The sequence below is a fragment of the Pithys albifrons genome, chromosome 3 (genome assembly GCF_047495875.1).
Source record: "Pithys albifrons albifrons isolate INPA30051 chromosome 3, PitAlb_v1, whole genome shotgun sequence".
Lineage (NCBI taxonomy): Eukaryota > Metazoa > Chordata > Aves > Passeriformes > Thamnophilidae > Pithys > Pithys albifrons.
In genome coordinates, this window is record NC_092460.1 from 45081448 (window position 1) to 45095561 (window position 14114).

Consider the following 14114-nt stretch of genomic DNA (forward strand, 5'->3'; position numbering starts at 1 on the left):
GGAAAAAAGAAAAAGGTAACCATAGTCACAGGCAGGCAGGGCCAGGCTCTTTGCCTTCTAACATTTAACCCACTGACTTGTTTGGGAGGACTCTGGAATCTGCTGTTCTGGTTTTTCCCCCTAGAGAGAGTCAATCACGTGTGCTGAGGAACCTAAAGCTTTCTGGTTTTACCCCAGTGAAACTAAATGCACATCATTCTGTGTTTTGCCTTTACTTTTTTTTCCTTTACAGCTGGAAAGATATAATGCTGCAGCATTCATAGAAACATCCTCGCTATTCTTCCCTATTTCATATACAGAGTCACATTCACAGAATCCCAGACTATTCTGAGCTGGAAGGGACTCACAAGGATCATTGAGTCCAACTCTTAAGTCAATGGCCCACACAGGGGATTGAACCCACGACCCTGGCATTATTATAACCAAGTTTTAACCAACTCAGCTAATCTCATGTATACCCCCAAATTCACTTTGTATGTTTCATAGGTCCGAGGAAAAGAATCACAGAATTCCCAGGGTTGGATGAGCCCTGCAGAGAGCATCCAGAGGATGTCGTCTCTTCTGATCATTGTCGCTTACAGTGCCGCATGATTACTTGGTCAAGGGACAAAATTCCATTCAGGTTCCGGGGGCTCATTCCCCGTATTGCCATTTTAAAGGGAAGCCCTGGTGGGATATGGTGAGGTAAGGGAGGAGTGTGATGTGTTTGCGGCCGGAGCCGAAGAAGGGGGAGGAGGAGGAGGAAGAGGAGGAGGAGAAGGAGGAGGAGCGGCGGCTTTGCATCGGGTTACGTCCCTCATTGCCCTTGCCTCAGGTTACATCCCTCGTCCCTGCCAAGGCACCGCGTGGCTCCAGGCGGGATCGTTCCCAAAACACCCAAGGGAGCCAGCCAGCCTCAGGGCAGGAACCATAGCGCAGAGAGCATCCAGTTGAGCCACCCCGCTCCGGCAGAATAGGTAAGAAACGCTTTATTTTCGCTTCTCTCCATCCTCGCGTGCGGGACGAACACGCGGGGCGGGCAACGACGGCGCGGCCACGAGTCCCGGCGGAACGGGACGGGCGTTGGCCAGGGCGGCCCCGCATCCCTGCGGGAACGCAGCGCCGGGAACAGCCGGCAGTGCCGGGGAGGAGCGGGGCCGAACACCCTTGAGCCGCGCCGTCCTTGGCGGACCCCGAGCGCGGCCACCGCCCCCCGGCCCGCCCCTTCCGCCGCAGAGCGCTCATTGCGCGCGCCCCGCACGGTTGCGCTGCTCGAGCCGTGCCGGTGGGTAACGGCGGTGCGGGGTGCGGAGCCTGCCCTCCATTCCTGCTGCCTTCCTTCCCTCCCTGCTGCCATCCTTCCTTCCCTCCCTCCCTTCCTCCTCTTCCTCCCTGCTTCCCCAGCCGGCCGTTCGGTCCCGCCGAGGTCAGGCGCTTTCCCCCGGGCCGGGCGGAATCGGAGGTGGCCGGGCTGGTGGATCCCGGGGGTTCGGGGGTGGGATGGTCAGAGTCAAGCTGTGGATCGCGGAGGTTTGGGGATGCTCAGGGTCAGGCTGTGGCTCCTCGGGGGGTTGAGGATGGGATGGCCGGGTTGCAGCTGCCGAGGGTTCAATTTTGGGATGCCCGGGCTGCGGCTCCCGGGATTTCGGTTTTGGAATGCCCAGGCCGTGTCTGCCAGGGGTTCAGTTTTGGGATGTTCGGGCTGCGGTTCCCGGGATTTCGGTTTTGGGATGCCCGGGCTGTGTCTGCCGGGGGTTCGGGTTTGGGATGCCTGGGGTGCAGGTCCCCGCACAGAGCCCCCGTGTGGCGACGGGAGGGTTGGAACCCCGACGGGGTTGGAACGCAGGGAGCCCATGGCAGCATTGCTGCCCCCAGCGGGGTTTGGTTGTTTGCCCTTCAGCCCCTCGCTGGGCACCGGCGAGCGCAGGGAGGGACGGGATTCACAGCCCCGTGGCCAGGGAAGGTGCCCTGCGAGCCAAGGGCATCGTGCCCTGGGGCCACCCTACCTAAAGCGCCGTGAGCATCGGCGGATCTCCCCCTGCCGTAGATGCCCCCTCTGGCTTGCTTTGACCCAGCTCTTGCCGTCTCTCTTTGCAGAATACCATGGCCACTCTCAAGGAGAAGCTGATAACCCCCATCGCCTCGGGAGATGCGGCCCCCAACAGCAAGGTCACCATCGTGGGCACGGGGCAGGTCGGCATGGCCGCTGCCATCAGCATCCTTGGCAAGGTACGGCTCAAGGACAGTGCTCTGGGCGGGCTATTTGTCCTTCCAAATGCTGGAGAATTGGGTAGGTTAGCACAGCAATGAATCATTGGCAGCTCGGGTAAGCAACCAGGTGACCGACAAGGCTGAGCTCCCAGTTCAGCTTCTCCTTCTTCTCTCACCTTTCCCGTCGTGCTTAGCAATAAATCTCTCAGTAGGCAGAGTTATTTTGCAGCTGCTGGGAAAGTACAATGAGCAATAGCTCGTAAGGCCCTGCCAAACTTCTCATTCTCTTCTTAATTTTCTTATTCTTTCACAACAAAGCTGGAGTTTGCTTGGTAGGGGAGCTCTGATGGGGAAAAGAATGTGGACAGAGCAGAAATGTGTGTGAAATATGGAGTAGCAATCAGAACAATAAATGTTTTTCACTCTTTTAAGGCATGTGTGCCATAATAGCTGAAAATACTGCCAACCCCTTAAGCAGAATTCTGTATTTCTCTTAAGCCTTTTTTGCTTCGTTATATGACTATTTTTGCCAGAGAGGTTTTAGCTATTTTTTTTTAAAAATAAAGGGCTGGGTTTAGAGGTTATTCTGACTTTTCGTATTACTGGTTAAAGGATTTCTTTTTTTCTTTTTGCAAATCTCACATTACTCCCTTTGAGCAAAGCAACGGCTCATGCAATAAGGATCTCTTGTTTTTAGAGAATATTGTGAGTTAAAAATTGGATTTCTCTTAACGCTGTTTTTGGAAACAGATGGGAACTGCAGATCTTTTATTTAAAAAGGCATAAACAGATTTGCCCTGCCCACTTAAATCAGGTAGCTCACAGTCAGATAAAAATTTGGCATGTACTACGAAACCAGCCGTGTTTTATGTGGATAATCCTTCAATATATTACCCTGAGAATGTTTAATATACTGGGGTTTTAAATATAAAGAAAAAATTAACGGTTTTTACTTTCTGATGTTCATGAGCCCTGTGAGGAAGGAAAAACTGACATTAAGAAAAGGCCACAGTGAAACTGAAGTATTGATGTGAAAGTAGCAAATAGTTTAAAAAAATATATATACAAAGGAGAAATTTAAGGGGAAAACAAGCCATAGTTCATTGTGGTTTTCTATATTTATTTTTTTAAGTCAATATTTGTCTTTCATGGGCTGAACTGATTTGTTTTTGAGGTCCTGAAACCTGTACAGTGAGGGAGCCAGGTGATGTTACCACAAACTGCACTACAATCCAGCATTCATCTGTGTTTAGTACACTGCTTTAAGCAGGATAAAGTTTTGCTTTCAGATACCTAATCACAAAATTTTACTGTTTATCAGTTGTATGCACCAAACCCAGAGTGAAAACTGGTTTTGAATTTTTCAATCATGGATGATGGCATGGATTTTATTTCAGCCAGGCTTCTGCTCTTATTCTCTTACAAGTAAAAGCTGCAGTTTAAAATATTTCTGTAAGAAAACCCTCTGGTTCCTTTAAATTAAAAGTCATTACAGAGAGAGTGCTCAGGCATTGGAATGGGCTGCCCAGAGAGGGGGTGGATTCCCCATCCCTGGAGGTTTTTCAACTGAGCTTGGCTGTGGCACTGAATGCCATGATCTGGTAAAGGGACTGGAGTTGGCCCAAGGGTTGGACTTGATGATCTCGGAGGTCTTTTCCAACCCAATCCATTCTATGATTCTGTGATTCATTTAGGTTGGAAGCCATCTCTGAGATCATTAAGACCATTAACCCAGCACTGCCAAGTGTCCCCATGTGCCACATCTACAGCTCTTTTTACACTTCAGGAATGGTGATCCACCCAGTTTGGTGCTGCAGTGCCAGACCACCCTCTCAGTGAGAAATCTCCTCATATCCAATCTAAACCTCCCCTGGCACAGCTTGAGGATGTTTCCTCTTGTTCTGTGGGAGCAGAGCCCGACCCCCATGTGGCTGCAACCTCCTGTCAGGAGTTGTACAGAGCAAGAAGGTCCCCTGAGCCTCCTTTTCTCCAGGCTGAGCCCCCTCAGCTCCCTCAGCTGTTCCTCACAGCACTTGTGCTCCAGACTCTTCCCCAGCTCCATTCCATTCCCTGGACATGCTCCAGACCCTCAGTGTCCTTCTTGCAGAGAGGGGCCCGAAACTGGACACAGGGTTTGAGGTGTGGCCTCCCCAGTGCCCAGCACAGGGGACAGTCCCTGCCCTGGTCCTGCTACCACACTAGTTCTTGTTCAGCCCAGGATGCCATTGGCCTTCTTGCCCACCTGGGCACACCTGGGCTCATGTTCAGCCTCTGTCAACCCATATGTGCCTTCCACTTGTGCAGAGTGTTGGCTCTAACACTTATTTCAGCTCACTGGTGTTGTATTTACAATATTTAAATTTGCATTACACCAAAACTTCCATGTTGGTTATTTTTAGTCCTCTCTGTTAGAGACCAGTCACTGATGTTGCCACACTGATTTAGGAAATGGGAACATCTCCACAGGCGCAAATCAGCTGCTTTCACTGAGAGTATTTTGAGCTGCATTTGATGCTCGTGTGGGCTTTATTCCCGGTGTGTGCTGGGAGTGAGCTGAGTTTTTCTCTCCACAAGTGATGCAAATTCATGACATTAATCATTGGAGCTGTTCCAGCCGCTCTTCTGTTTCACTGAGAACCTGCTCTGGGAACCTGCAGAGTCTGGGGAATGGTGGTTGCAAGTTCTAGACTGCAAGCCCCATCAGACTGTGGGAATAAATCTATCAAATCTATCCATAACTGCACATGTGCACACATTAATTTTTCACTTTCTAATTGCACCGACTCCTTAATTTAACACCAATGACTTCAGTTCAGGATACTTTTTCACAGTGTATAAACAACTGGGACATTCATTTTACCCTGCAGGCTATTTTGAGAACAGAGCAAGTACAGATACAGATTCTTGGGATTTTTCTTCAGCAGTTTTATCAAATCAGCTGCTAAAGGAAGTATGCAGGAAAGCAATAAACTAAGAAGATTTCTAAGTATGAAATGAAAACTTTAAATATGCCTGCTGTTAAATATATTTTTCCATTGAGGAGACAATATTTTAGTTGCTAAAATGGTTTAACTGCTTTCAAATGGGGTGTAGATATCAAGGAAAAAGAGAAGTAGTAATTTGAATTTTAATATAATTTACTGCATGATCAGCCTTTAAGGATAATGGAATTTACAAGGATAATAAAAATTTCTGTCAAAAGGCAGGAAGGTTTTGCATTAGAGGAAAAAATACCTTTTCCTTCCATCCCCACATTTCACTGTTTTCCTATTCTGAGTCTCTATGAGGTTATCTCCCAGCTTGCCCTGGCTGGGCAACAACCATACATGGCTAAATCTGTTCTGCAAAGTAAACATAGCATAGTAGAGAAAAATAAAGAATCTGTTTTCTCTTGATTTTAGTATTGAGGAAAATGTCTATTCCCATTCTTTAGTTTTGTGAAGTTAATTAATTGAAGGCATGTTGCAAGAGAATACTTGTTTAATAATTATGTGGAGTGGTTTTTTAGATATTTAAATATTTAAAACAGGCCTGTTTGCTGGATAGATTTAGAGGATTTGTTACAACTCTGAAAGACAGAACTTTTTTCCAAAGGGAATAAGTAAATAATGAAGTGCATTTCTAGCAAAGGGTTGGCTGTGAACTCAAACTCCCCACAAATAATAAATACCTTTTTTGGAAAGTCTGAATGAGTTTTATGAACCTGTGCTGTAGCAGCCTCTGACTTTACTATGAGATACATCAGAACAGCATGTTCTGTCCCACAGGTTTAACTTTGGAGAAGAGATGCTTTCAGATGGCTCTTGCACATTGCTTTAAAATGAAAGACACCTCAGCTCAGGGCTGACTTTAAAATGCAAGTGAAGTGCTTTATTAACTCCTAATTTTGGTGTTTCAGGGCCTTTGTGATGAGCTTGCTCTGGTTGATGTTGTGGAGGACAGGCTAAAAGGAGAAATGATGGACCTGCAGCATGGGAGCGTGTTTCTTCACACTCACAAGATTGTGGCAGACAAAGGTGGACTTCAGTTTCTTTAATTCAGTACTGATATTCTGTGACTTTGCTTATCAGTGGAGAATTAGTTGTGTAATCCTAAAGAATTCAAAGGATTTGGCATTGAAAAAAAGCATGAACTGGGGTGAAAGTTTGGATGAACACCAGAACAATGGGAGGAGCTCTTACTTTGGACTTTGTCTTACATCTCTGATGGCCACTTTACAGTTTGGAGCTTGTTCAGTAAAACTGATTTTCATGAAACTCTAGTACTTCTTTCTACACCAAATAATGCTATTATTTGGGAAGTGGAAGTGGGATTCAGAGTGGCTGGCTGTGCACCATGTTCAGAGATAGTGCTGGCTTTAATATTGATGTTTCATGGTTTGGGTTTGAATGTAACACACAGTGGAGAAGCTGCTTGTAACACCTGCATGAACTGCCCTTTGGCCACCCCAACCCCTGCAGCGCTCCAGGCTGGGCACAGAGTGGCTGGAGAGCAGCCAGGCAGAAAGGGACCTGGGGGGACTGAGGGACAGGAAGCTCAACAGGAGCCAACAGTGTGCCCAGGTGGCCAAGAAGGCCAATGGGATCCTGGCCTGGATCCAAACTAGCATGGCCAGCAGGCCCAGGGCAGTGACCCTTCCCCTGGACTCTGCCTTGGGGAGGCCACACCTTGAGTGTTGTGTTCAGTTCTGGGCCCCTCAGTTCAGGAAAGAGTCTGAGGGGCTGGAGCAGGGCCAGAGAAGAGCAACGAGGCTGGTGAAGGGACTGGAGCACAAGTGCTGTGGGGAGAGGCTGAGGGAGCTGGGGGTATTTAGGCTGGAGAAGAGGAGGCTCAGAGGTGACCTCAGCACTGTCTGGAACTCCCTGAAGGGAAGTTCTGGCCAGGTGGGGGTTGGCCTCTTCTCCCAGGCACTCAGCAATAGGACAAGGGGGCACGGGCTCAAGCTCTGCCAGGGGAAATTGAAGTTGGAGAGCAGAAAAAACTTCTTTGCAGAGAGAGTGCTCAGGCATTGGAATGGGCTGCCCAGAGAGGGGGTGGATTCCCTATCCCTGGAGGTTTTTAAACTGAGCTTGGCTGTGGCACTGAGTGCCATGACCTGGGATAAAGGGACTGGAGTTGGCCCAAGGGTTGGACTTGATGATCTCGGAGGTCTTTTCCAACCCAATCCATTCTGTGATTCTATGATTTTTAACACAGTGCTGTTGAATTAGTGAGAAGTGTATTTGACACCCTCTGTGTCCCCTCCCCTGTACTCTGGTGCAGATTATGCTGTCACAGCCAACTCCAAGATCGTGATCCTGACTGCAGGAGTTCGCCAGCAGGAGGGTGAGAGTCGCCTCAACCTGGTCCAGAGGAACGTCAATGTCTTCAAATTCATCGTCCCTCAGGTGGTGAAGTACAGCCCCAACTGCACCATCCTCGTGGTGTCCAATCCAGGTAAGGCCAGTCTTTGCCAAAACACTTCAAAAGTCTGTTGGATAAAATGCAACTTTCACTCTCTGGCAGTCTTTTCAAACACAAATTGAGTGTTAATGGCATTTTGTGGACATTTGCCAGGGAGTTGCCAACAGCAGAGCACAAACATTCTGTACTTTCTGATGGTCTCTTTATTGAGAACTTGACCTGGGGTCCATATTTTAAAATAATTCTTCATGTTAAGTACTTCAGTCCTTTACATACTTGGCTTAAGCAGTTGATAGTCTAAACTTTGATTTTTGAAGGATAACTTTCATGTGTGGATGTGATATGACCATTTTTCAGCATGAAGATCTTGCCGTATATTCTTGGCTATATTTTCAGGAAAAAGAATTTGCATGCTGAAGCCTGTGGTGGAGTAAGGGCTGAGTATACTACATATATTTATGTGCTCACTTGCAAATATTTCATTGCACTGGGACAGTTTGGATATTTGGATACCTAAAGCTGACTGGGAACATCCTGATGTGCTTTGGGGGGTGTCCCTGTAGGGTTGTCTTTGCTTGACTCAACATGGGAGTGAGGCCAGTACTACAGAGATGAAACAGTGCTGCTTTTAAAGATAAGTTTGCAGAGTAGAAACAGTGCCTGCAAAGCTGGCAGCTCAGCTGGGGGCTGAGTAATTAGCTGGTGTATAATTAGTCCTGCTGAACACCAGTGTTATAAGCAAATGGCTACTGTGCAAATACAATAATTTAGGGCAGTTTTAAACACTTATCAAAAAATCAGGTGGTAACTGCAGAAACTGCTTAGTGCACAAATCAAACTGCAGTAATTACCAACTAGAAAGGGTATGCAAATCTCAAACTTTTCATTGTAAATTGTTTTACCTGTTGTTGTGGTGATGAACTGGAAGGTAATATTACTTCAGGAAATTACTTGACTGTTTTAACCACATGAGATCAGTCCCAGTTCTGAATGCCCTGGGGGTTTAACTGTGACCAAAAAATGTGTCCCAACTTTAGCTGGTACGAACCTAAACCTCCAAAGGTCTTCCTCAAATTTTTTTTAGGACCCACCAAGCTACTGCTCAAAATCTCCAGCAGTGCATTCTTCTTAAATCCCCCAAACTGCCAGACCCCAAATACTTTGAGCAATGAGGACAACTGTGTTTTGAGTCCTCCTGATTGCCCTACTACCTGCAGTAAAGCAATGGTTGGAGCATTCTTGGTGTGAGGGGTCTGATTGCCTGTGCCTGTCTCTCCTTGCAGTGGATATCCTGACCTATGTCACATGGAAGCTGAGTGGACTGCCAAAGAACCGTGTGATTGGCAGTGGCTGCAACCTGGACACGGCCAGGTTTCGTTATCTGTTGTCTGAGAGGCTTGGGATCCATCCCAGCAGCTGCCATGGCTGGATCTTGGGAGAGCATGGGGATTCCAGTGGTAAGGAGCAGTTCTGACCTCCTTGGGAATGAGCAGAACAGTGTGAAAGGTTGAGGGCTGAGAGGTGTGAACAAACTCTGAAAGAACAGATGCAGCTGAACTCAAGTTACTTGGCTGTCTTTTTGTGAAGATTAGAGTTGAGGCAAGTCCAGGAAATGACAGAATTGGGATTGTTATCCTGGAGAAGAGAAGGCTATGGGATCACCTAATTGTGGCATTGCAGTGCCTGAAGGGAACTCACAAGTAAGATGGAGAAGAGACTATTTCCAAGGGCCTGGAGTGACAGGACAAGGAGAATGGTTTTAACTGACAGAGAGCAGGGTTAGATTGGCTATTAGGAAGAAATTCTCCCCTGTGAGGGTGGGCAGGCCCTGGCACAGGTTGCCCAGGGAAGCTGTGGCTGCCCCATGGCAGGGTGTTGGAATGAGATTGCCTCAAGGTCCCTTCCAACCCTGTGATCCTGTGAAATGCAGCTACAAATGTTTTATAAATTGGTTGTGGCTGTATAATTAAATCCTGAACTGAAAAGGCCAATTTTGTGAGCTGAAGTTGTGCCCTAAAGGCCACAGCTTTTAATACTTCTTGTTATCCTCAGTTTTTGGAGTACCATAACATAGCCTGTTCTCTGAAGGCAGCATCAGCTCCTTTTAACTCCAGGGCAGAGCTTCTTGGAGGTAACAGAAAACACTGGGAATCCAAGCTCTGGCCAACAAAATTATACCTTACTACCTAATTTCTTGACTTTTCTCCCTGTTGTTTAAAAGACTTTTAAAGCCATGTAAAATCAAAGAAGCCCATCTGTCTTAACTCAGCTCATGTACTTCAAATCTGAAATGATGCAGCAGAGCATCTGTGTACATTGGTACTGCTTTATATTTCTGTGCTGTGCATTTCTAGGGCAGCCACCTCTTCAGTGTCCCACTGCATTTGATCAGCCCCACAATAATGAAAGCAGAGTTTGGCTGAGCATACACAGAGCTCATCCTGCATCAGTTTTTCCTTTGAAGTAGCTCAGAATTCCCCGTTACTTCACAGGAACAGAGAATGAGCCTGCCTGTGAGCTTCCAATATGAAGAGAGGTGCAAATTCCTTTAAGTTTGCATATTGCTACTCTCTTACTCATGCAAATAAGAAGAGATTTCTTGAAGGCTGAACCTGACACTGATTATTGAAACAGCAACTACATCCTTGTTGCGGTTTTGAGTCAAATTAGTTTTAAAAGGCTGAACAGCTAAGATGTGCCTTTTTGCTAGAATTTGAGGTTTCTTACTTCAGAGATGGCTGTCTGCACCTTCCAGGGTCTGGAAGTTCTGCTGTCACGTGTTACAATAAACTTGTTAAAGTGCCAGGACTAAAATAGTCTCATAATTGAGTTCTCTGAATTAACTGCAGCTAAATGAAAATCGAAAATCTGCTCAAACATTACTGTGGTTCTGGCTGCTGCTACTTACAGTTTCAATTATTTTTGATAGGAAAAAGTGGAGGGGGAATTGCAATGTACTGTTGGAACTTATATCCCCTCTCTGTTGCAGTGGCTGTTTGGAGCGGAATTAACGTGGCAGGGGTTTGTCTCCAGCAGCTGAATCCTGCCATGGGCTCTGACAAAGATCCTGAGAACTGGAAGGAGGTCCACAAGCAAGTGGTTGACAGGTACAATGACTTGAGGATGACTTGGGATGCTGAAAATAGCTTAGCTTGTCTGCACTCCTGTTCTGCTGCAGTTTTCATGCCCTTTTATTTACAGGGCTGCATGAGTAGGTGAGGCTGCTTCTTTAAACACAAAAATGCAGGATGTCAGCTGGGAAGCTTCATTATCCTGCAGCCAACAAGCTATTGCATAACATACCCACTTAAATGGTGCAGTGCTTAGAGCTGCGTGTGATTGTTTTCTCACATGTAGCTTTTTAAGTGGTTAACTTTGTTCAAAGGGCACAAGACAAGGGCAAGGCAGTGTGTTTCTCTGAGCAGAGCGTTGGAATTGGGGAAAATTTTGTTCGTTGATGGAGGAAAATTTATGTGTTGCTGAATCACTTGTCTCACTTGTGAAATGAGTGCACCCTCTGCAGATGTTGTCTAAAAACACCAGGGGGTGTGTAGGTAGTGCATGGCTTTGATTCTGAGTATTTATAATTCCAAATACACTCAGCATGATTGTGCAACTGATATATTGAGAATGTATTAGGGATGGGTGTGCTTTTCTTCACTAAGAACTCTTCCTAGATGGAAGCTGATTTTCTTTTCAGCTAATCCTGCGAGAACAACAGGGATTCTTTATTAGACATATGGGATAATGTAGACTTTATGCTTTCTCTTCTAATGCTGAAACACGTAACTCTCCTACTTAGATATTTTAATTCTAAAACTTGGACTGTGTTGTAGGAGTTTGAAATATTTTTTAGTTGGAAACTTTCACTTGTTTTAAGGCTTGTAATTCACACTGAGTCTTGAAGACATCTTAATGTAGCTGTTTTTCCGTGTTTTCTTAGTGCCTATGAGGTGATCAAACTGAAGGGATACACGAACTGGGCCATTGGCCTTAGTTGTGCTGACCTCTGTGAGACCATGCTGAAGAACCTGCACCGCATCCATTCAGTCTCAACACTGGTAAAGGTGAGAAGTGCTTCATTGTGTTGTTGTGGACAAGCTAAGTAGTCTTAATTAGCAAAACTAATGAGGCTTTGTAAAATACTACCTGGAATTTAAAATGGGAGCTTACTCTTGCCATTTTTTCTAGGCTGACCTCTTAGCCTGCTCCTCTCACAAGTATAGAGGTGAAAATAAGTTCTGGGTACTCTCCTACCTTTGTGCAAAGTGTGCCATTTGTGGCATGCAGATAGATTGGAAAGAGGTTTTGGTGTAAAACTGGAAAACTTCGTGGGGGCCCAGCTGCAATTCATGGAATCATAGAATGGATTGGGTTGGAAAAGACCTCCAAGATCATCAAGTCCAACCCTTGGGCCATCTCCAGTCCCTTTACCAGATCATGGCACTCAGTGCCACGACCAAGCTCAGTTTAAAAACCTCCAGGGATGGGGAATCCACCCCCTCTCTGGGCAGCCCATTCCAATGCCTGAGCACTCTCTCTGCAAAGAAGTTGTTTCTGATCTCCAGCTTCAATTTCCCCTGGCAGAGCTTGAGCCCGTGCCCCCTTGTCCTATTGCTGAGTGCCTGGGAGAAGAAACCAACCCCCACCTGGCCAGAACTTCCCTTCAGGGAGTTCCAGACAGTGCTGAGGTCACCTCTGAGCCTCCTCTTCTCCAGGCTAAACACCCCCAGCTCCCTCAGCCTCTCCCCATAGGACTTGTGCTCCAGTCCCTTCACCAGCTTCGTTGCTCTTCTCTGGACAAAAATGGTGCCAGTGTGGAGAACTGTGTCATTCCTTCCATAGCTGGTGTAACCTGCTGTATCTACTCTGGACCAGCTCTACAACCCCTGGTGCAGGGGGGACTCTGAGCTGGTTGAACTTTCTGCTGCCTCTATAGCAGGAAGGACGACCTGCCCCAATGCTACATCTGAATCTTGTCAGCTACTTGCTGTCTGTAAATAAAACTGAGAGTTTGGAAGGTTGGGTTTCTGCAATCAGCCATCTGGGTATTGCCAGTCATTTGGTCCAAACCAGCTCTATTTATTTTCTCAAATACACCATGACTGAACTTGTGCAGGCTGCAAAATGATAGTTTTTAGTTTTGCTCTCAGGAGGCTTCCTGTTACATAAAGTAAATGGATATCTGGGGTGATGGGGTTCATACCTGATGTTTTTTGTCCGTGGCAGGGCATGTATGGCATTGAGAATGATGTCTTCCTGAGCCTGCCTTCTGTCCTAAGTGCCTCTGGCTTGACCAGTGTCATCAACCAAAAGCTGAAGGACGAGGAGGTGGCTCAGCTGAGGAAGAGCGCGGACACCCTGTGGAACACACAGAAGGATATCAAAGATCTGTAACTCCTCAGTGCCAGACTCCAGCAATAGGAAACCAGAATGTTGTGCACACATGGGCTCTGCTCACCATCCATCTCCAAGGTTAACATTAAATGTTCATGGTAGTTCAGTTTACGCTTTGCTGTAACGCACAAACCTTATGAACAAATAAAGCGATTTTCAGGCCTGGTTTATTGTCCTGTTGACTTTATTTTTAGCATGTAATTCTGTAGCTCGCTCTGGCATCCTCCTTTAATGTTTGTCTCACAGACTACATGGAAGTGTAGACTTGCCAGGTCTTTTTAGAAGGGTAGGAATAATGCTGTAGTGGCCTGTGGTGGGATTTCACTGACATCATCTTAGTGGAAGCTTTTTCTCACACCAAATGCCAACTAAGTGTAGTTCTTCCTTGTTTCTGATAGAGTAATTCCTTTTTTCTTTTTTGCTGATGGGTAGAATAGGAATTTTCCTCTGAGCTACGTGCCAAAAACATGCCAACAATAACGTTATGCCACTGGCCTAGAAGAGCCCTGTAGGTAAGATACTGATCTCTCCTGGGTTGAATTCTTTGCCTGTTAATGATGTCTGGTTTCTATAATGTTTGGAACAAACATGATTATTTTCTATTTGATAACCAAAATTCAAAGAGGTTTTTTTTGAGTCCATAGTGTGGTAGTTTTATTAGACAAGTCAAGTTTGGTCTTTAATCTCTACATTTCAGCATGATTTTTAAGTGCTTATATACTTGGAGGGGAGAACAGCTTTAAAGAAGAAATCCCAGTGTTTATTTCTTGATCACTTACAATTATGGATATTAACCATAGAATAGCCTGTACTTGCTTGGCATGCCTAGAACTGATCAATCCAGATGTCCAGGGCACAAACATTAAATCTATCTTAAATCATAATTCAGGGGCCTGTAATATTTTTTTTTCTTAACAAATGGTCTGAGACTAAGTTGGAGCAATTTCAAGGACTTGACTAAAGTGCTTTGCACAGTGGACTAGAGCAGTTTCACAAGCAAGGAGCTTAATTTTTATTCCTTTTAAAAGGAACGATTATGCAAGTTGTGTTCAGTTGTAACTTCTGTGATTTAATAAGTATCAAGTAGTTACTGAAATATCATGCATGGGATGCTGCTGACAGCA

General features: G+C 46.0%; 1 protein-coding gene across 4 annotated transcripts; it reads left to right on the top strand.

Moving 5' to 3' along the window:
• The first annotated feature begins 767 nt into the window (after positions 1–767).
• LDHB (lactate dehydrogenase B) lies at positions 768–13156 on the top strand. Of its 4 annotated transcripts, none has more exons than XM_071551586.1 (8): positions 768–956; positions 2077–2208; positions 6089–6206; positions 7453–7626; positions 8877–9050; positions 10583–10700; positions 11537–11660; positions 12823–13156. In XM_071551586.1, exons 2-8 carry the CDS (start codon positions 2083–2085, stop codon positions 12988–12990), a joined length of 1002 nt encoding a protein of 333 aa, XP_071407687.1. In that variant the 5' UTR covers positions 768–956; positions 2077–2082; the 3' UTR covers positions 12991–13156. The 4 variants fall into 4 exon arrangements, with proteins under 4 accessions (XP_071407687.1, XP_071407688.1, XP_071407689.1 ...); XM_071551587.1 differs by lacking the exon at positions 768–956 and adding an exon at positions 1171–1264; XM_071551588.1 differs by lacking the exon at positions 768–956 and adding an exon at positions 1208–1284.
• Positions 13157–14114: the final 958 nt, after the last annotated feature.